Source organism: Blennius ocellaris (genome assembly GCF_963422515.1).
Source record: "Blennius ocellaris genome assembly, chromosome: 17".
NCBI lineage: Eukaryota > Metazoa > Chordata > Actinopteri > Blenniiformes > Blenniidae > Blennius > Blennius ocellaris.
Window position 1 is genome coordinate 13,013,590 of NC_137666.1, and position 23,643 is coordinate 13,037,232.

Below are 23,643 nucleotides of genomic sequence, written 5' to 3' on the forward strand. Positions count from 1 at the left end.
TCTTTTTGGCATTTTTGTTTCAGAAATGTTTTACAAGAGAACATGGACTTAGACTCATGACACTGTGGAGGCATCATTGTTGTTATTGTCCATCTACTTGAAGAACAATTTATTATGGCCATGCGAAGTAGCAGCAATTCAGAAAAGTTGTGTTTTCCCCGTTTCCACAGAGACGGAGTTGGAGCACATTCAAAAAGTTAAGTTTTCAGTGGCTCTGAGCACAGTTGTTATGCTCAGGGCTGTAACTCCAGTTATGGAATCCTACTGAGTAAACCACTGTCTTGTGTATGTTACTTCAAATTCACTAAGTAAACTACTCTTGATGCAAATGTGCACAGAATCGCTGAGAAAAGATCTCATGATAAATTGTGAATGGGTTTGGTTTTTTTAGCTGTTTTGGATGTAATTCGCCTGTCTAAATAGTTAAAAGTGACATTTACAATAAATGTGCTAACCTCTTTCTGAAGTGATTTTAAGCCTTTTTCTCACTGTTAATCTTGCCATTTGGGCAGAGTTGGTGCACCTTTGGTGCTTTCAGGTTTGTCTCTTATTGGCCATTAAGTTGTGGGTGATTTTATGTCTGTTTTGCAGTGCTCTGTTTTCACAACGGAAAATCATATATTAACTCCCTCCTCTGTCCACAGAGAGGTCAAAGTCCCTCATCGGTCACAGATCAGTTTGCCCAGAGCGGGATGGTGTTTTGAGTCAGTCTTGCTCATTGACACTTCGGCAGGGCATTGAAAGTTCATGCGGGGGGGTGGGGGAATAGTCCTCTTAAGTGTTTTCTGCAGTGATTGTACATTAAAATGTGTTTGGAGCACTGGAGTGCACTTTGGAAACTATAATGTGGAATTTAAAAACAATCCTTCAGACCCGTCTCTCATCTGAACGGTGCTTTAGGCTCGATGCCACAGTGCAGGCTGAAGTCACAATGGGAGACATTACAGAGTCACGGCCTGTAAATGTTAGCTTTAGTTTCTTTTACATCAACAGTTTACCCATCTCTAATTGGAACATGCCCCCCTCACTCCTCTTGCTATCTAAACACAAGGACACACACGTGCACACGCACACACACGTCGAGATATACACTCCTGTGTGCACGTACACATCCAGTGAAATTATGGGAACATCTGGAGGAGCTCATCCAATGCACAGACAAATGTTTCCTGGAGAGCACCAAAAGAACCATCAGAGCGGCTTCAAACAGCCCGCCATGGCTAACACAAACACACACACACATACGCACACACCTCTTGGCTGCCGAGGTAAGGGCCGGATCAGATGAGCGGGGGGGAGACAAAGGCCGCCTCTTTGCACTCTGTGGTATTGCAGCACTTAAGGTTAACTCTCTGAGCACAAGGGCTGGCTTTCTTCTCCGCCAGTGTCTCATCTACACATCCTCATATATATATACATATATATATATATGCTGCCCTGACAGGGTCCCGGGCCCACCAGGACACAGAGAAAGCCGAGGGGCATGGGGAGCTGCATGTGAAACAATTTAAGTAAGTCAGGGTCAGGCTGTCTGGCCTCTGACAAGCTCCTACAACCGTGAGCGCATTGAGGAAGACTAACGGTCATACAGTGTGTGAAAGGTGTGATCCCATGACATTGTTGTGTTATTTTTCACATCCGGCAAGCGATAAATCTACTGGCAAACCTTCACACCGTCGGATGACGGTGTGAAGTTTTACCCCACTAATGATGTGATGTTGCAATAGTGATCCTTTTATAACAACACATTTATAAGGAGAACTTGATCAATGAGATCCATACCAATGGGGAGCCTCCAAAAATGGATATATACAAAGTATATATGAGAAGTTAACGAATTCAGGAAGTTTAACCTTAAAACTTAAATCCATTTTCATAACAGCTTTATCCAGTTTAGAGTCTGAGGTGATTCCAGATAACTGTAAGTCTGAGTACACACTGGGCAGGTCGCCAATTCATCAGAAACACAGTCAAAACTTTTCAGAACTACAGATTTTTAAAGCCGCAGTCGCCTCAAAGGCATGCTTTTGACATGCAACAGGAAACCAGAGTACCCGGAGAAAACCCAAGGGAGAACATGCAAACTGCACACATGAAGGCCTCCAGCTCTGGAGTCAAACTTTCTTTTTACAATGAGGGGGCGAACCACTACATCACTGTGCGGCCCTTTAATCTCCACGTGCTTCCAAAGACATTGAAAATGGTTGAGTTTGGCTTCTATTTTAAATAACTGACCATAAGTTAGTGACCTGATATAAGTCATTGGACAACAAATGTTTGGAATAGTTTAAGAAATACACCTCATGTTATAATATAGTAGTTTGCATTGAAAGCCATGAGTTCATCATCAGCAACTGTACGGCAAACACAAATTAACTGAAGTCAGAATCAAGAAGAGGAAACAAAGTGTTCAATCAAATACAAGCTTTCCCTGTTTTGCCCATGATGGAACAAATTAGTAGTGTCGATACTGTAAGAGCTGATTCTAAACCACTTGAAACACACATGAAAGCTGCTTTGACTCCCGCCACTCGTTTTCACCGTTTCTGTGTCAGACACGGGAGAAAAACACAGTTTATCATTATCGCCCCCTCTCACCTGAGACCTCACCTCTTGTCTCCCCACTCGCTCCACTTCCTGACACCCCCTCCGTCCACCCGTTCGGCCCTTTCACCCTTTCTCTCCCCTGCCACTGCCCATCTCTTCACACGTCCTCTCCCCCCTGCCCTCCCCCTCCGCACCTCCCTACCACCTAGTGAGCACATTTCCTTACTCCCTCCCTGCCAACAAAGGGGAAAAAAAGCTTTTACTCATTAGCGGATGACCCTTGCCCCTGGGCCACATTTTAAGAGGCTCTACTTGACTCCTGACATGGCCGTCAGCAATCAAAACATGTGCGTTCAGCGCGTATGGACCTGGAAGAAGGGGGGAAACGGCCGGCGTGTATTGATGCTTTTCGAGATGTGTGCTTGACAGCAGTATGACAGCAGACAGACAGGTTCACGAACTACCGCCAAAGCTCTGTGGAGGTTCTCCTGTCCCCGGGCCGGACTCTGGTAAAGGTTACACACAATGGAGATGGATCACTCTCTCTGTTACCTGTCATGTGGACTCGTTTGCGTGAGCGCCATTAGCTTTATCACCAATGTGTGTGTTTGCTCATTGGGGAAGGTGAAGGGTTTTAGGCATAGCGTGTCAGGGTGAGTGTGTAATGGTGTTGATACTTTTCTAATTGCTCGCAGAAGTCGGTTGTGGTGAGCTTGTTTAAGATCTGATGTGTTTGTGTTTCTAATTTCTCAGACAGGATGCAAACACGCATATGCTGTTTATCTTGCTGCTGGCCTCTTTCCCTCCGCCACATGCACATATACACACACTCTGCTTCACCTTGAGAAACTCAGCTGGTAAATCGTGCTTTTTCTCCAGTAAGAGCAAAATATTTATGATAAATAAAGCACTGAGCAACAGTATGAACTTGAAAATGAGATCTCGATCTCTCTCTGGCACGGGTCAGTCTTTTAATGACGAAGCTGACAGCATATTCCCCAAGGCCTTGTGCTGCTACTGTAGTAATAGCCCTTCATTGCTGACAGATTCATGCACTCTCCTCGTTTGATGTGGCTCTCTCCTGCTTCAACCTCAGCTAGCCTGCTTTTTGAAAGTTTTCTTCCAAGCAAAACTGAGCTTTTCAAAGGTCAGCAACCAAGCAATTAAGGTCCTCTTTAACCTGTTTTACTGTGTGGTAATGTGACATACCTCTGCGTGTCTCTGACACTAATATAGACATGTCTGCTCCTAATACGGCAGCGGAGGGCTGGGATTGTTTCTGCTGCACAGATAATTATTCAGGCATTGTGTGATCAATAAAGATGTTTTGAAATACTTTGAAGGAAACAGTTCAGATTGGAAACAGAAGCACAAATGTGATCATAAAAAAGCAATTCACAGAGTCTCAAGGAGCATCTTTGAACTTTTTTTTAATTCATTCTTTTATTGCAAGACTGATTTATGAAACAAATCAAATGGTTTTCCAATAAAATGTTTGTTGTTTTCCTTTACAATGGTTTTCTCTTCGAAATAGCTTCCAGAAAAAGCATATCACCTCATACTCTCTTCCATGGCAGTCCGGCATCAGATGGTCAGATATGCTTTGTCTTGATTATTAGACTATTTCATCTTCTGATGTACTTCTTGGATATCCTGCGTAAGTGAAAACATGGGGTAGGAGAATTACTGGAGTGTTCAAGTCCATCAGACACAGCTATTTGGAAGTGGAAGGCAAGGCCGGAGGTCAGGGTCGATGTTTGGCCCTGAATGGACCAAAGCCGGATGGATCAGGAGGAGGAGGAGGAGGAGGTTGTCGTTGGAAATCTCATCTGGGGCCTGTCTTCATCAGTCCACCACCCAGCCCTTGTATTTGGACAGGGTTTATTTTCAGCCTCTGCGTCGATGTTTAACACCAAAGCCAGCAGTACTGAAGCACCGTGCAGCAACTGCGACATGTGGCCACCAGACTCCTCCGCTCCACTCCCTTACCCGCCCACCGCTGCTCTTGCTGTTCCCCCTGAAAACACTGTGTCCCAATGGCATGAGCAAACATGTTTGGCCATCTTTCCTGTGAACCTGGAGAATGGCAGGACCCCCCTCTCTGCAAAGCTCATAAGACATCCCGGCCGCCTCTCGGTGTAACTCAGAACTGGTGAGACAACAAACCTTGAAGTTGGCTCTCTGTGACCTTTTAAAGGTATTTTAATGGCCCTATCTCCCCACCATTGAAATATTTGGTGGGGCAGAGTAACTTTATTTGTGTGAAGTGGAAAACAGCTAATCCTGTTTGAATAGACTACCCTCTAGTGTTTGAAGTCATTATGGCTCACAGCGAGGATTTGACAGCCACTTCTACACAATAATCAGAATGACTTCAAACCAAACCAAACACCATATTTAATATTAAAACATGATGCAAGTACCAGATTGATAAGGCTGTCTCTTTAATAACATGTCACATTAATCATCAGGCAGTAGGAGAGAAACACAACTTTTGTTTCTTTATTCCCAGCTTTGCTCGGTTTCTGCCCCAATTTTATCCTCCATTTAAATGTGAAAGTGTCTCCCATAAGATTGCTTTCTAAACATGGCTGTTTACTCATGTCCAAAATAGACGGCCTGCAAACACTGAGGTGGTGTTGTGAAAAGATTATTTTAATCTGAGGAACCTAGAGCCGAGATAAACATTATAGAAAGTGCGGGTCACACTGCACATCATCTACATGATAGCTATATACTGTATTTCTATTTTCAGCACGTCATCTCTAATCGAACTCTGATCCGAGCCTATGAAGAAGAATAAAAGTAAATTGGATTTCTTCAGAGGACGATTCACAGACATCCATTTCAGTTTAAAATGCTTGTAGGTGTGAATATGAGTGTGTGTTTGTCCTGTGATGGACTGGAAACCAGCCTTCACACATTCCAGCTGCCTACAACCCACCATGGCCATAAGTTGAATGAGGCAAGTAGAATATTGGATTGATGTATGAATCAATTATAGCAAGAAAAAAAAAACAACCAATAATGATCAATGACAGCAATAAGAATGCAAAAAAGAGTTTGACTATGTGTGATTTTGTGCTAAGTATGCTTCCAGAAAATACACAACATGTGGTTAATGGCTTTTGCACTCCAATGTTGTTACATTAAATCTACAGAAAGAAAAACATGTATAGTATGCATCTCACATTGTTAATACGCTGTATTCTTGCTAGACAGATATTTTATTTCAATTACTCTCAGCTCAAGCAGTTAAAGAAGAGCATGCAGACCGAATTACTCACACGTGTAGATAAAATGTGTGATTTATGCATATGCATGCAGGTGTATCTCAAAACAAATAAGCAAATGAATACAATTGGTCTTTTGGTCTGATAATTTAATAAAAATGATAAAACGTCCATGTATTTTTACTTTCATTACACAAACACTTAAATGCTTATAAGACTACAGAATACAGAATATCAAAAATATTTGAATATTACGTTGTTGTTTTTTTCTAAATTGTAATAAAAAAAAGAAGAAGAAAAAAAGTGGAAAAAAGTATGTAGAAATAACTTCACTGCACTCCTTTCACTTAAATTAAACTAAGAAATGCAGTTTCTGGCTCACCTGTGCCAAGATGTGTGTTTTTCTGCTGCCAAATCGTCTTGGATCTCAGGAGTCCGCAGAATTCAAGTCAAATGAAAACATTGAAGATCTAATAAAGAACAAATGTCATTGGGAAAAGTCCAACACACATTGTGTTTGCTTTGGTCACTCTCCCATGGACACACTCTCCCACAGACGCTGGACGCCTGTGTCACACCATCCAGCAGTCTGGACTCTCAAACCAGGCGATGACAGTATTATGGTGGTTAAGTCCCCAAAGGGTTATGGTCAGTGTGTTAAAACGTTATATAGTCCTTGACGGTAGAGAAGTGAGCGAGAACTCTTTTCACCTGCTCTGCTCGTCGTAAGTCTTTGGAAGCAGCAGACTCCCACAGATGTGTGAGGTCTTCATTAGTTCGGTCCCCCCCACACCCACCCCCACTCACCCAAGCCACTGATAGCACAGTACAGTAAATATTTGAGAGAGTTATTGCCGGGGTCGGATTAATCACATGCGATCTTGAGTTTCTGAAATGCATCCTTTGTTTCCAGAGAAGTCACACAACATTTACAAGCTGTCAAGCTGTGAACTGACATGGTTTGTCTTATTGAGCTGAGGTTGGTTTGCATAATATTATGGAAGCTCTTTCTCTTTTCCTTTTTTGCAACATTGAAGTATGAGAAATCTTAGAATTCTTTATGCCCAATAAGTCAAGTTTGTATGTGTTGAATAGTGAATAGCGGAGTTCGGAGGAGGAGGTTGGGTGGGGAGGGGGGGTAATGGAGCTTGACTAAACCAAGCGCTTGTACATAAATTGACATGTGCAATTAGGGAGATGTACACAGTCCCCCTGGTCTGTTTAAGATCTGGAATAGTTTCCTAACAGTTTCAAGATGCCCTGTTTTGGCTTTGGTTTCAAATCTAAATCGGGTTTGACCTTGCTGAATAATGGTGCCGGTGAAGTTCCTTCTGCTCGCCTTGGCTGAGCGCCAACTGCACACCATACGTGACGGGCAGACACAGAACAAGGTTCCGGAACCTGACGAACAGTGAAAGAAATTCAGACCTGAACTTAAATTCCTTGCATTGGATTTTGCAAGGTGGCCATAAACACTTTTGGTTTTGGTTTCCTGTTTATATGGTGTACAGAGGTGGAGGAGGAAAAAAAAAAAAGGGGGGGGGGGGGCACTAAAACTGTTGGATCTGAGGCTTTAGCTAGCATGCTCAGTCTGGAACCTCTCAAAACTAAATACTCTGGGAAAATGCTGCTCTTTCCTCTCTTTTTTTTAAATCCATTCTTCTCCTTTTGCTTTTGTTCCCAAGACTCCTTCAACAAGCCAGCCTTCTGATACTTCTGTCAGCGGCATTCGGCATTTCATATTGTGATAACAGTGGCGTATCATGGGTTAAAGACAGCTGCCAACATCTGTAGCTGCGGTTAGCTTTTAATTGTGAGGCCCAGCGAGTGAGCGAGCAGCATGGTGGAGAGGGGGCTGGCAGGCCGCATATTTCAGCCCAGCGTTCACAGAGCAGCTTTCTGGACGGCCATGTGGAGCCAATGATGGCGTCCAGGGGTGTGCTGTGCTCCTATGAAATATTAAATCTGCTCGGCCCCTGAGTGCAGACAGACCACCTGCAAGCGAGCGTGGCGTGCAGTGAGCTCGCCGATCAGATGTCCCTCTGCAGCACACGTGCACAAGCACACACAAGCACACACACACACACACACACACACACACACACACACACACACACACACACACACAAGTATGCACGAGAGAAAGAAAAGAAGAAAAAAAAAAGGATACACTCTGCACACTGCACACTCTACGGATCTCTGCATACAGGATAAACCTGTGGGCCTGCACATGCTTACACTAATGGACATAAACACGTACAAGAAAAAAACAATGTGAACATGGAAACACTCAAAACGATGTATGTAGGAATGATTTCCTCTCCCAAAAAAAAAAAAAAACGTGTTCCTTGGCAGTAATAAAGGAAGCTGTTGCATATTCGTAATGGTGGGAAAGATGGATATTGCAAAGTTTTTATATTATGGTTCTCGATAGGTTTGAAAGGAGCAGAAGGAGAGAGAGAGAGAGAGAAAGAGAGAGAGTCTTAACAAAAGAAATACCACAAAGGATTCAGCTTTTTTTTTTTTTTTTTTGGTCTGATCACAATCCAAGGAGAAACTTAACCCCACCATGAAAAACAGCCACGAGGACAACGGGTGCTTGTCGACTGCCGGCCCCTTCAGGGCCTCGTTCATTTACACATTGTGCAGTGGGTCCTCAGCCTCTCCTCTGCTCCTCTGAGACGTCCCTGCTCGTCCAGATGTGCAGCTGTTTGTGTGGAGCAGGAATAAAAAGCAGCTGGCCTGCATGCATGCAAACACAACAGTGGGTGTCGCTCACTCTCTGGACACAGTCGCTGTGGAGGAACAATCTGACGGCTCAGATAAATACATTTTACTCCCAACACGTTCTCGAAAAGTATTCCGTCTTCATTCAGGGCATGATTATGGCAGAGGTACCTAAAGTTGTCATTATTTGGGAAATCATACAGAGTTTATGGGGGGGGGGGGGGGGGGGGGTTCGTTATTCTATTTGGGTTCTGTTGTACTGCTCATATGGTGACTCTCAGCTATAAAACTATCAAGTCCCAGGAGAATATGGCCTGGGAGTCATGACACCGTTGATATCTACATGTGCATGTACTGTTTACTGCAGCTGTGGTGAGCATGCACAGGAGTAGCATTTCAGAAAAGTTGTCGAAAAGTTTTCCTTATTTATATTGAGGATGGAGTTGGAGCATTTTCAAAAAGGTCCATCTTAGGAGCTGTTTTCAAAAGTTGGGTTTTCAGCGCCATTATTGTATAAACGGATACTCAAAACACAACAAAGGTTTTCCATTTTCACTTGAAAACATCATGTAAATGGGCTTAAATCTGTTCTCCACTCAAGCGAGCAAGTACCACAGGCAGCATTGTGCTACTTCATCATTTCCAGCCTGCATTTGTTTTGCTTGCTTGAGGTTGATAAATTACATCATTTAAAAAAAACCTAAGTTGCTCACCTGCAAAACTGTAATAAGGAGTTTAGAAGAAGAAACTGTTGTTTTTCCTACTCGTTAAAGGCTTTAAAGACTGAAGTATTTAACCTTTATAGCAGCAGCCCCTCTGTGTGCCTCCTGCAACCCTCCTGATTATTAATGTGACACTGGCGACATCGTGTGGTCAGCTTGTGTCAATCTCAAACGGAGGTTTTTCTGGGGCCTCCATCGACCACCAGCCTCGATATTTTTACTTTGATTAAAACCCACAGTGGATGTATACATTATGTGCAGAGGTGGAAAAAAAACTACTGATTAAAAAAAAACTACTCGTGAAAATACTGTTGCTAAACAAAGACCAAATACTCCAAGTATTGGTGACAGAAACTACATAAGCATGTTGCCAACCAAAATTGCAAATAAGGTCAATGTGAAATACCTGTATAAAGAATATTCAGGTCACAACACTGCAACACTGAGACCAAATAAATGATTTTTAAAAATGTATACCGGTAATTTATGGTTTGATCCAACTGAGATTAAATGGTGCTGTATTTTGTCCCTGAACTGAAATGACTTTGATACCTTTGTATATAAATGTACTTTGAACCCTTTATCAGGCAAGTTTGCTAACTTTCACATTTGCTTGTGTTTCTCCCAAACTAATCAGGCTGAATATCGTTTGCTCCATAGCATACCTGCAAACATCACATTTTTATGTTTTCATGAAAAAGTCATCAGTGTCTATAATATTTTGGCTGAGATGACATTAACTCATTAATATCATGAGCCTGACAATATGAATAAGTCACAGAAAAGATGAATCTATGGTTGATGAAAACATTGGAGTAGATTTTTACAACACTGGTGGAACATAACAGTGCTAGACTGCTGTGTTTGAACTTTGTCATGATAACAGAAATATTGTTTGAGTCAGTACATATAACTAATGGAATTTGAAAATTAGAAAACCTAGTGAGAGTTCACATGATTTTATGTACTGCGTACGTCAAATCTATTTAAACTTATACTTATGATTATGTTTTGTAAGTCACACTTAGGAAGCTTCCTTTAGCAATTACACATTATATTGTGGGACTGTTGGACTCAATAGTGAATAAGAAGATTATAGTAACACTTTCCAGACTTCCAGTGAGAAATGTATCTCATTTACTGAAAAATATAGGTTAGAAATGGTGATATATGTCACTGTTTTGGATCGTTCATACCAAAATCCAGCGCACTTGGTGAAAACTTCCAGCTCTATGACTCTTTTCAAACAGTGACTTTGACTCATGAAGATTTCAGACTTTAAGCAGTTGTACATGTATATGAGGATACTTTATTGCCCAGTCCTGTATCCAATTTCTTTGATATCAACGGCATATGATTAAAAAAAATTTTGGGGGGAAACTCAGTGTATTCAGAATGACTGTATAGAACATTGGACATGAGGTTTGAGACTATTAAGCTTTAACTTTAGCATAAAGGAATAGGAAGTCAACACACAGTCATCAATTGTGTTTAACAGTTGCTTTAAGATTTTTTTTTCTTTTGAATCTTATTATTTCTTTTAACACTAAATTGTACTTCATGAATTCTACCCCCCCAAAAAATAGAAAACATTTAGTAGACCTTTCTTTGCCAATAATCAAAACAAGTGATGTGTCAGTCTTAAATTTTTTTTAAACTAAATCACATTTATCTAGTTAAGTCATATACTGTATGCCCTATATATAAGGGTGATGATCATATCATTGATCTCAATACTTTCTCATGAATTTAGAATCCAGAAAATGACCTGGATCAATTAAATCACTTTTTAGGGTTGGGGTTAGGGTTGGGATTAGGGTTAGCATAACATAATCTCTTAGTCTGGCAGATTTTATCAAAAACAAACAAACCAGCCAACAAGCATCAATGAAAAAAGTAATATTCAAACGTTTTTATTAAATTTATTTTTATCAATAAATTGGAAAAGCAGTTAGTGTTCCAACCTTACAATGAGATCATACATTCAAATAACCTTTATCATACATTCAAATAACCTTTATATGGCATATGGCACATAGATTAGTGGTTATGTTTAATGTTGGTATTGATTTTCTCAGATCTTTAGAGTTTTGTATAAGCATGACGAGTCACAACCCTTCTGCCACAAACTGCTCATAGCAAAACCATCCCCACTGTGACATCATAGTGAATCATATCTCACTGTGCACACAAAACCTGTGCAAGTTAATGTATATACATTTTTCAAGCATATGCCTAATGCCTCTGCTAGTTATTAACAGGCATCACCATATTTTTACTTTTATTCTTTGCAAATAGCACAATATACTCTGAGATACTAGAACAAGATAATACCATCTTCACAGAATAAAAGGAAATCCCATATCAATCATGTTTAAGCTTCAAATTTTAAGAAATATTTGAGTTTCAAATGTTTTGAGATAAGTATTACAGTGAGTCTCCTATAAAGCAAAAGCATTAATACCTGTTTAACTTTCTCTGGAGGAGCATCCTCACTATTTTTCAATATGAAGTTCATCTTGAAAGATGTAATGTCAATATTGCTGAAAACTGGAATAGAAATACATATAACATTAATGCAAGGTTGTGCAAAGATTTGGAATGAAATAAATAAGAATACACTGTGATCGAAATAATGACAGTTGTTATTTATAATATTCCGGTTTGCTGCATTTCTGACAAAGTAGTGCTGTACCTTGTTAGGATGAGTTTAAGGTATATTTACAACTACTATAGTTTGGGTTAAAATGTCAATAAATAACCCTGATATTTAGAGTAAATATATCTCCGGAGGTTGGTCATTGTGGGGATCCCTGAAGAGCTGAACATTGTCTCAGCTTTTCGTCGTGATAAAAAGTTTGAGATCACGGAGTTTCTCCACAGTTGGTCACAAGGTGGCAGTAGTGTCCAGCCTGGCTTACATCATTTGTCCCCCCCTACAGCTGCAGATTGTCTTGTGCACCTGCTTTCCACGAGCCAAACGTACAGTACACTGCGTGCAGGGAGGAAGACAACTGTGCGTTTTGCGAGCTGTGAAGGTCAACCATGTAGCAGAGGTCTTGACAATACCATAAACGTGATCAGGCCATGGAACACCAGGCTTATTATCACTTATTATCTGACATGCTCATTTAGACTTTCCGTCTGAATGAAGGGACAGTCGGTGATGAGACAGTCGCTTTCTTGTTCAGTGCATGCACTGTTTGGTGTGATGGTGGCAAAGCTCTGCTGCATTCACTGCTATTGTTAATGAAACCTGCAGACATTGACTTGCCCTTGGAATATTTGTGAATGAGACGCATCTCTCCGCCTACTTTGGGTTTAATGTCACAAGCATCTTTTTTTAGTTTTTATTTTATTTTATTATTTCTTTTTTTTTTTTTGTCATTCAAAAGGGGGGTAAGACTGTCGTTTTGTTGCCTTGGAGACTACAGATCAATCGCGTGGTGCGGTATCTTTTTGTCCATTCCCAGTGAGCGGGTTCAGCACCTGCTGACGTCAACGGCGCTGGGGGGCGTGGCCCGCCCGGCCCTCTGCGCTCTGATTGGCTCCTGCCGTTGACGAGACACCATTGAGGTTTTTTTGGCTCGTGCACGGGAGGGGGGTGTGTCTCGCCGGTCGCGCGGATACACGCCTCTCTTATAAATTCTCCACACAGCTGTGGAGCTGGTCAGACGCACCAATCTGGAAAGCAGCGTTTTGTTCTCAGGCTCTTTATAAGTCGTTGTTGCACAGTTATCTGGGGTCTTTGATTGGGTTTCTCTGCGACCCTGGTGGGGAAACAAAACAAAGAAGAAGAAGAAAAAGTACAGAAAGAGTCAGTCATCAGATCCCTCAGCAGGATTGACAGCAGGTGTGAATTCATGTCTGTATTTCCACCACAGATATACTGGTGAGTATTCAGCACAGAGAAGATTGTTTTTCTTTTGTTTATAACTGAATCATCTTGATTCACTTCACAGGTAAAAAAAAAAAAAAGAGATGTTGAAGTGGTTTGTTGTGCTTGGTTGTTCCCTCAGAAACAACCTTTGATGCTACTCCCACTTGTTTTCTTTGTTTGTTTTTTGTTGTTATTTTTCTGCGGGGTGATGCCACAAAAATGGGAAATGCCACAGATTGAAAAGAAAAGAAGTTTTTCAAACTGTAGCAAATTAGTTTTTTTAATTTTTTTTTATAATAGATTTCAGGCTTAAGCTTGTTGCTGTTTGCAAAGGTCACAGTGGTCACATGGTGCCTTTCCATATATGAGACCTCCAGCTTTGATGCAATACAGTTTAAATTCCAAGCCATTGTTGGTGTTGAAATGAATTGGTTATTGTTTCCATCCTGCAGTCTTTCGTGCTGCAGGTGGAATTCAGATGGGGGAGGATGGTTGCATGTAAATCCTGCTATTGAGGAGTCAACCTCTTTAATTCATGCATTAATAGAAAGATAAGATTGCATTTTTGTTCTCTTATCGTTTGGCACGTTTTCCTTCCTGTTGAAAGATGCACAGCTTACTTGGAACTATAGACTGACAAGTGGTGTCAAAACCTCAACAAGCCTCTGTTTGTCTGTCTCTACCAGGAAGTTCTGATTCGACCTCTTTACAGCAACCACATTTTTGATTTCTTGTCTGTCCTCACTTCAGGGTTAAGTTTGTGCTTTCTATAATGAGTGAGGTATCAAGGGTTTGTACCTTTTCTTCAGGACTTCAGTTTCATTGCATATTTGTTTCTTAAAATGTTTTGGTTTTCTCACCATTATCGATGAACTCGCAGGTTTCTTCATTAGTTGTAGTTATACTAACATAATAAGTCTACTTTGATGGAATTCACATTTATAAAATTTTTACTCATGACAGTGTTTCATAGGAGCTTCACTGCTGTTCCTGATATTCTGCCTCTCCTATACGGTAATGTAATGGTCAAAATAGACAAAATGGCTCGACCCACACTGTAATCCAGTCCAATGTCATCCCGAAATATAACCTCGATATAAAACGAGTAACTGTCAGTTCCTCATTGCTTTTGTTAGTGGTACAAATGATGTCAGGTACTGTATTGCATAACATAAGACTGTCCAAGTAAACCTATATTTACATGACCACATAAAAGTACTAGTTCAAGTTTTTTGGTTTTTTTTTTAATGTAGAATTATGTTTCAGGTCATAAATGGGCAAGTCAACTCATAGGAAATCACACGCAATCCATCGCTCCTGGGGGGTGTCGCTCGGTCCACCCCACCTCCCGCATACCTGCAGAGTGGTGTGAGTCGGCTGGTGGAAATCGCAGTGCTGGCATGGCACGTCAGCAGCTTCGCCGCGTCTCCACATGGGCCCGAGATTTATGATTGCTGTAGTAAGAAGTGAGAGGTGGCAGAGGGGAAACTATGTTGATGGGGCAAATTCCCTTCTTATGCAGTGGGATTGTTGTGGGCACCACTTGTGCTTCCTGTCAGCGCCGCTACTGTAAAGACAATGAAGGAGTTGCCGCATGCATGGCCTTGGCACTTTTTATAGTCCTGAGCCAGGTGGGTGAAGCTTGGTGTGACACTTACATAATTGCATGCATTAAGACTGTCAGTCTTAGGGCATATGTTACATGAACGATTGTGAGAGTCATGGGTTATGGATGGTGATGGTGAAAGGCTTTGAAGACCATAACAAGGGCCTTCTGTTTAAATGAAGCTGCTGCATAATTGGTGGGAATGAATGCACTTTTATGATGCATACACACACGCACACATTACGGTAAAGTTCAACAGAGTGGTACACCTCAGATGCACGCTTTTGCACTGCGCAACCAGGGTGTCTTGAGAAACCCCTTTGCAGAGAAACCATGTGAAGTCCTCCTTGAAAGACTCTCAGTGAGACTTTAATCAAAGATGATTTCCGTATGAAAACTGAAACAAGTGAAAAGTTTTGTAGGTTCGTCCTGTTCTTCTGGAAAGAACATTGCTGTTGCAGTTCTGCAGTGTTTTTGAAGATTAATTTGTTCCTTTATTGATTTGGAAAGGTTTTTGGGTTTTTTTCTTAAAATTGAGTCAAAACAAAAACATTCTGATTACAGCAAGTCACTGAATGATTTCTACACTTTTGAACTTAGTCCTCCAGACGATGTTTAACACATATGGTCTCGACGTAATGTTCTCGTGAGATTGCGTACAATCCATCTGTGCCTTGGTCGGATGTGGCATTGGGAAGCTGACTGGACCAGGTATGCATTATGTTGACTGGGTCAAGTGGTAAAGAGATTTGCTTTCATCTGCCCCACCAGCCTCACCCATTAATCAGCGAGGCAATTCTCCTTAAAATATGCCTTGCCTGCAGAATTAGCACATTGAAAGCAGGTTTGAGCCATGTGGTTGAGCATGTTTAGACTTGAATATCAAGCATGTGTGCTGATGTAGACTTGAACTGCTAATGCATATACACACATATACACACACACACACACATCCTCCAGAGTATTCCACTGATGGGGAGGGACCTGTTGCTCATGTGGATCAATAATAGCTGTGACGGTAGTTGCTGCATGTTTGTTTCCTCCCAGGTTGACTTGTTACTTGCGCACCCCCACTTCCTCCTCATTGTGCCCCTTTATGTTTTATTAGGCCGATGTTCTGTTATTCTTAGCCGAGCAGGATGTTTATACGATCCTAGTACAGAAATATGACTGGCAAGGCCCGAGTGTTTATCTTTCTTTTCTCTCCGCTCCCTCCCTTCCCTGCTTCTCCTCTGCTCAGGTTTTCACTGTCATTGTTCCTCTCGCTCTTCTTCTGTGACTCTTTTGCATGCCTGCCTCACCCTCCTCTGCACTCTACATCATGATGATACAAGATCAACAGCAACGCCAGCTGCCTTTTTTATTTTTTCATGTCAGACCTTGCATTTCCCTCAAGCCTCTCTTTTTTTTCTTTTTTTTTTTAAGAAGGGGGGGAGGCATCCGGCTATTGTTTAGGCCAAGCATGCATATCTTCTGACTGGTGCAGAAAAAGTTGCTTACAGTGTTCCAGTTGAAAGCTTTTCAGTGTTGGCATTTTTTTCAGAGCCACTCCTGCACCCTGCTGTGATGTCAGTGTTTCCTCATGAAAACAAAAGGGGTGTGTGTGTCGATTTAGGAATGGAAAAACTGATGAACAGGCATTGCTTCAGGGGATAATGATTTCCTGAAATTGAGTGACTCTTGTCACAATGACTCTTACCTGCTTTTAGATTGAGACTTGAACAAAAGGTTGCCTCACAAGATGAAGGTTCTCAAATGACGCTTGCATTGAATTGAATTCTTATGCCCATTCCTGTATCATGGCACTGCGTCATTGGAAAATTGCACATTCGCATTCTTCAAGACTGAAAGTATTGAATTAACTTGCTTTTTAAAGTGACAGAAAACCTTTTGTATTATTGTTTTGTTATAACTTGTATCTCGACAACAATGAGGTGTATTATTCTCAAGAATTCAACATTTGTTTATTTAAAGAGTTTTGTTTGTCTAACATGAAACATTTAAATGATTTTGAATTTTCAGGATTTTGCTCATGCTATTTTTGACTTCCATGCAAGGGTATTTTTTCTTTTAGATGAAGGCTGTAGTAAAAGATGAAATGAATTGAATGGAAACCATGTTTTACATAATAATCCCTTCTTTTTAAACCATGTTTCTAAATGCCACCATGGTATGATTTGTCACCATTCTGTTGTAGCCAAAAATAAACATTTCATTTAGGATTCAAAGTAGGTCAAGCAGAGCCCACACATCTCATCCCCTCCAAAAAAAAAACCAGACCCGGTGATTCAGATAATGTGAGTGAGCTTCTTGTTGTTTTCTGTTTTCTTTGTCCTATATAGCCACTGACCACATAAACCATGAGCCTGTGGCCACTGACCACCAGGCACAAGGCTTTAAATAGAGAGCGTGAGAAGGCCATTCAGCTTCGTGTCTCAAGACGACGTCTCTGTCAGTCCTGTGACCTGTTTGAAGTCTTTTTTTTTGTTGTTTTTTTCTTTTTCAACGAGCTTTACGATGACAATACCGGAGAGCGAATCCACTGCGTGTGGACAAACAACTTCTTGTTTCTTTCATCTAAAATGGAAAGTTTGGCCAAGCTTTGATGGAACAGAGTACATAAAGTTCCTCCCCAGTCAAATACCACAACATGCCTGCAGCAAACTCTCACAATGACTGTTCTCTGGTTGCTAGTGCGAGAGCACATCATCCTGTATTTAGAAATAGCCACCTTATGCAAGCCACACTGTGATGCTGTGCAGCTTTGCAGTGCAGAGCACAGAATGGAAGCTGGTTGTATTGTGGTTGTACTGCAAAGGGTATAAACAAAAGTGACAAAGTTTTATTAGCCATTTGTTTTTGGTTTTCACTCTTTGCTACATGTCATTACTGATCAGTTTATTGCCATATATACAACTTGTGGCTATGTGTATGCTCCACTTTTTGTTCTTTTTTTTTTTTTTTATAGTAAATGGCACCTAACTTTATATGCAACTCGATCTCATCCATGTGCAATGATAACTATTGTACCAATTATTTATACATCTTATTTTTTCTTCTCTAAATCCTGCAGCCCAGTGTTTGTGCCCAGCCGAGATATGACTGAGGTGATGATCAACAGCACCCCCATGGAGGATATGAGGCTCAGTCCCAGCAAGGACAGACTCTCCTTCCAGGTAGGATGAATATTAGAGCCTGATGGTAAAGCACTGCTTTGCTGTTAATGCCCCGCCTGCTAGGTTGACTGTTTGTACTTGTATCCGTAATAATAAATTGGAGTGACCTCAGGTTACACAGGAAACTTTCTCTGCATGTATTCTATCTAGCGAAACACAACATCCGCATTTGTGAGGCGATGAAAACCTCATTGATAATTCCCAAATGTTAAAGTGGCAAATGGGAGACACTTCATGGTCAAAACATTTAAAGGATGATCCACATGCCATATTTTTTTCACCCTCTGAAGGATGCAGAGCCGAACGTAACAGATTGTAACTGTCACTTTGCACAAATGGCAGAATTAACAAGCATGCTGAGCAGATTGCAAATTTACAGCAGTCTTTGACAAAAATGAACTGTGCAAATTCAAAGAAATCGGGGATACAGACATCAGGTGGTCCTGACAAGTCGCCGCCAGCAGCTTTGTTTTACTGTCAACTCAATCGGGTCATCTCGGAAACTAAACTATTTATGCCCACAGCTGCTGTTTTCAGTGTTTCATTTGTATCCTGTGGGAAAACGGCACAAATAAAGGACTCTGTGTTGATGCTTAAACTATTTTATATTCAGTACAGAAATGTGATTTGAGCCACAATAAATAAAGATCTGATAATAAATATAGGAGGATTCAGTACATTTATACTCTTTACGCAACAGCCTGTGCCTGCAGTATCTGGACATAAACTTGAGAAAGGATGTAGACTGACCCAGAGGAAAATGCCGGCTTCCTCTCCCTCAGTTCGCACCCCAGCTGCGAGTCTGTCTGAGAGGATGAGCAAAAGGGAAGAGGCCAAGGTGTGGCATGGAAGAGTAGTCTGCTGGTTGCCACTTCTCCACTCTTTCCAGACTCGCGAAGCATTTGTCAAAGGTCCCGGGCTCGGTTTTAGCAGTGGTGTTACACCAGTTGCTTCCTCCATTATGGTTTCTGTCGGACTCGAATTATGTGTCAGAAAATAGCTTGGATACAGTTGTTGACCTTGTCAAACAGGTTTCACATTAACTGGATGAGCTTGAACCACAAACCAGATCATCAGTAGCAGCAAGCTGGTACTAAACCATTTATCCTTGTGAACATGCATAAAGCAATAATTACAGCAGGAATTTTCATTTTCTTTTTTGTTTTTTTACATTTCATTGTATTTTCCACCAGATTGTGTCATTGAATAGTGCTTTATATTTGGATTGTGGTCCTTTTCCGAAGTCATCGTTTGGTTTTGTGAAAATGGAGACATTTTTCTTATCACATATACTCTGTGCCACAGCAAAGAACATCTTTAAAGTTTAAATTTATAGGTTATTACTGCATTATTTCACCAATCTGGCCCACTCAAGAGGAAATCCGGCTATATGAGGCCTCTTAAATGAGTTTCACATCCCTGTGCTGAATTCTGTTGCACTCGGCCCAGGATCCAGTAGATCTATTGGCAGGAGGTGGCTACCACCGAGCCAGGTTTTTATTGTGTATATAAACATTTGTTCGAAACAACTTGCCAAGTTAAATAAAGGGTAAATAAAAGTGTAATGATAATGTCATGATTCAGGCGAATTTTGCCCCAAACCAACTAAACTCAACGTGCGAGAAGACCTCTAAAATAGCATTTGCGTTGTCACTTCCTGTCACCGCAATGGAAACGATTAAGCATGGTTGCCAGGGGTCTGAAGGCAAGGTCGCTCGCTGCCCTGCTCTCTTTGGTGCACATGCATAGAGACGTGTGGCAATGCAGGCCAGAAACTCATAGCAAGTACAGTCAACTCCAGCTATTGTTGTAAGGTTGAAGAAAGTCAAATGTTGGTGGACATGTGCACACATTCATAACCTGGCGAAAGTTTCATCTCCACGGCTCATTTAGAAATGTTTTCGCTCCACTCCTTCCTCCTATGGAATTCATGGAGACTTGGACACAGCTGGATCCCCTCTATCTCTTGTCTCCCTCTCTCTCCCGCCTCATCTAATACTTTCTTTCCACTGGGCTCTTTGCCCAGACAGCGACATCGCCCCCCCACCCTCTGAAACTTCTTGGAGTGAAATATGCAGGTCTAAAAATATTCATCCACTTTATCCAAACAACAGCAAGAAAAAATGCTGTTCTTGGACCAGGAGTGGCAAGCATTTTTCCCCTAGGGGCCATTCCTCCTGTTCCTGAGAACTGAGAAAGTCAGAGGTTGATGTTCAATCCTACCAGGATGGGGAATGTCTCATTTCACATCTAAACAACTGAGTGGGGCATGCTGCACATATAAGCACCACACATCAGTCTGGATTTGCAGACTGATGTCCTGTCCTAAACCAGCTTTATGACTTTCACCCCACAGAACTTTCTCATATTTAAAAGTTGTCTATTATAGGGGCGGCTGTTCTATTTAGCTGCAAATCATAGGACTTTCCTGTTTCTATGGATTAAGTATTCATTCCAATTGCTATTCTCACGCTCTAGTATAATCTCCTGAGTGATGTGGAAGAGTTCATAGGCATTTGCGGGTGGTTTGGCACCAGGTGTTGTGATTAAACATGATTCAGCGTTTCCCGAAAGTCTCGCAAGAAATCAGTCATGTGCCCACACAGCTTCCGATGGACTTGTGCAATTTTTCTGTGAGCACCTGTGAGTGTGGAAATCCTGTGTGACTACAGGAATGTGGGATGGGCAGGAGCAGCTATGCCACAAAGATCTTCGGAAGTGACTTCCAATTGCAAATTCTTAGTTGTCACACCATGTTTGACCTCAAGTGCCTGCGCAGCACTTCCGTTTTGCAATGAAAGAGTCACAATTACTTTTTACAAAGATGCTCAGAAGTTTATTTTCTGAAAGGGGCAACATGTTGTTCTGTATTGTTTTGCATGTCGGCCTCATTTGTATTACTCTGTGGAGGTTGGTAACATTTATACACATTTGTTTCTCCTTTTTAAAAAAATTTTCCCCCCAGATATTCCCGGACCCATCAGACTTTGATCGTTGTTGTAAACTCAAAGATCGCCTACCGTCCATCGTGGTGGAGCCGACAGAAGGGGAGGTCGAGAGCGGGGAGCTTCGCTGGCCTCCAGAGGAGTTCCTGGTTAGCGAGGAGGAGGAGGAGGAAGAGGAACAGCATAAGGGTAGCATTCAAAATGGACACCCAACACTGAATTCCCAGCACTAGAGGGTGTGTTGCAGCACCTGCACTTCGGTGTTGCTTCTTTCTGATGGACATTTCCTTTCACACACTGGTTACTCTTCACCTCAGCACTCCAGCAGACTCAACTGACGGACGCATTCAGAGTCCCATGATGCCATCTGGTTGCCCATGACACCAAAAGGTCACTCTCACAAGAGAAGCAATATACACACACACAGGCGCATATTCTCTCACACAATGTTTTATCTTCCTGGACTGCAGTCTCACCACAATGGACTCAAGATTGGAAAACATTCACCTCTAAGCTCCTTCTTCCTATGATGTCTACCACTGCGTGTCCCCCGGCCGCAGCGGGATGTCGCGTCGGTCAGCGGCAGCTCAGTGCTTCAGCTCTTAATCTGCAGAGAGCTACTTCTGCTTGGTTCTTTACTCCAGAATGGCTGGCGTCATGACCCCAGAGACTTTGTACTTGTGTACAGAACTATTGTGGTACCTGCGGGATTTATTGTACAGTGCACCGTCCATGTTTGTGTTTCCGTTTCTGGATTGCTTCGTTGACTATTGTGATTGCCGCTGGTGTCTAGAAGATGTGAATGTTTTGTGACAAGTTTGTTTTTTGTTTTCTGAAAAGTGCGTCTCTCTGGATTTATCCCCTCCCTCATCACAAGATTTGTCTAAATGGTGCATTTGGTATGAGGTTATGTGTTCATAGAAAAAGGGCAACCTGGGGTTATTTTAGAGAAGTAAGCAAAAAGCGAAATGAGGTTGGCGGGGGGAAAAAAAAAAGTACATATGATTTGACAGGTTTGTTATACACTGAAGACACCGCTATGCCATGATCTTCTCCTCACACTGGTTTCCTTAAAGCCTTCCAATGAGCAGTATGGCTGTGTCAACAGAATGCATCACACACCGGTTGTCATCAATGAGAAAACTAAGCAAAGATGGAAAATTCTAACAAAAAATTAATAAATGAATGGCACGAAGTAAAATAATGTACAGACTCTATGAAGGATGTGTAAATACATGTTCCCAGTGAGCTAACCCTGGAGGCCTTGTTGTGCGCTGATCATATTTGTACTGTGGGTGTGGTTTCTTTTTTTTTTTTTTTCCGAAAGACGTTGCTCTGAGCTGTAAACATCTGAACTGAAAGTTCCTCGTGTCTTCCTGTTCTTTTTTCAAAAGTAGCCAAACTTCTGATGCCGTGGAGTACAGTTAGCGGCGTTTCACTCCGTGAGGGTTGAGTTCACAGGTTAAAAACTCTTGAGAAATACCAGAAAAAGTACTCTTGGTTCGTCAACAAAACAATTACTGTTGTCTGTCAAACGTCTCGTTCTCTGGTTGTTGGCTCATCCACTGATATGTCATTTCAAAAGTGGTTATTCCTTTTTTCTTTCTTTTTTTCACTCAAGCATCACAACTTCCTGTTTGTGGAAAAGATTTCCATTTGTGTACAGCCTGATATTACTATTGTGCAAGCATGACTGAGATGTCTTCTCATTTTTTTTTTTTTTTTTGTAACTCCTCATTGGGTGGCATTAGGGCTGTGTACAAAACATCTCTCCTGCTCCTGTTGCTCCCCTACAGGTCCCACATTGTTTTTGTAAAGCTCAGGGAGATTCGCCGCCATCCCTTTTTCTTTTTTTTTTCTTTTTTGTATTTAGACCACTTTTCTTGGTGACTATTGCAGAGGCTGTAAATAAACATTTGAATTTGCTATCCAAATGTGTGAGTGTGCCGTCTTTAAATGCTTTGCTTTAATTGTGATGACACAAGATGAAGTAAATGAGGGGGTTTTTGGAGAGTTGATCCTCCAGCACACTTGACGTCGATGCCACTTTAATTCTGTTTACTTTCATTTTCCTTGATGTCAAACCCTCCCCACTTCTTGGAACCTCTCGTTTCACCTGCTGTGGTTACAGAAGAGAGGTATTGCTTCCTGCTCTGATCTTTCACATACACACACGATTTGTCTTTCTTTTATAGTTTCTTCAACCTCTTTCTCTCTCACTCCTATCAGTCTTGCTTTTCTCCTTAGTCTTTCTATTTGGTTGTCATTTTCCATTTTCTCTTGCTCTTTTCCTTTTTTATCTTTCTGTCTTATGGTTTTTTTCTGTCTACCTGTGTCTCTCTTGCTCGCTCTCTTTCACTCTCCACAAAAACGGATGCATCAATTACGTGTAAATATAGAAGCGAGGGTGTGCTACATGCTTACTTCCTGTCTTCAACTAACACAGTCTCACAAAGTCGCACCAAAATCATTCCTGAATACTGAGTTGCGTTTAAATTATTGTTGGCATCCAGCACTAAGGACAACATTGTTAATCTCTCTTTTCTTTTCTTTTTTTTCTAAATTCCAGAAATATTAGGAACTGCCTTGGTATAAACAAGCGGTTGAGCTACTCATGCTCTACCCATAAACCCTCTACAAAGATAGTCCTCTAATAAAATGCAGTTAAGTGGAAAAGCTGTAATGTGGAGCTGAGGGCTTCATGGGAATAAACAAAAAGCTCTCTTATCACGGTTACAATGGAAACTTCTCCGGTGACTTAATGCTACGTCCTGTATTACTGAGCCCGGTGGGTCAAGTTTGACTGC

At 41.5% G+C, this 23,643-nt stretch overlaps 1 protein-coding gene across 1 annotated transcript; it reads left to right on the plus strand.

Moving 5' to 3' along the window:
* Positions 1-12,917: 12,917 nt before the first annotated feature.
* Positions 12,918-22,764, plus strand: lbh (LBH regulator of WNT signaling pathway). The gene is made up of 3 exons (XM_080512394.1): positions 12,918-13,121; positions 17,789-17,891; positions 20,857-22,764. Exons 1-3 carry the CDS (start codon positions 13,093-13,095, stop codon positions 21,067-21,069), a joined length of 345 nt encoding a protein of 114 aa, XP_080368520.1. The 5' UTR covers positions 12,918-13,092; the 3' UTR covers positions 21,070-22,764.
* The last annotated feature ends 879 nt before the right edge of the window (positions 22,765-23,643 follow it).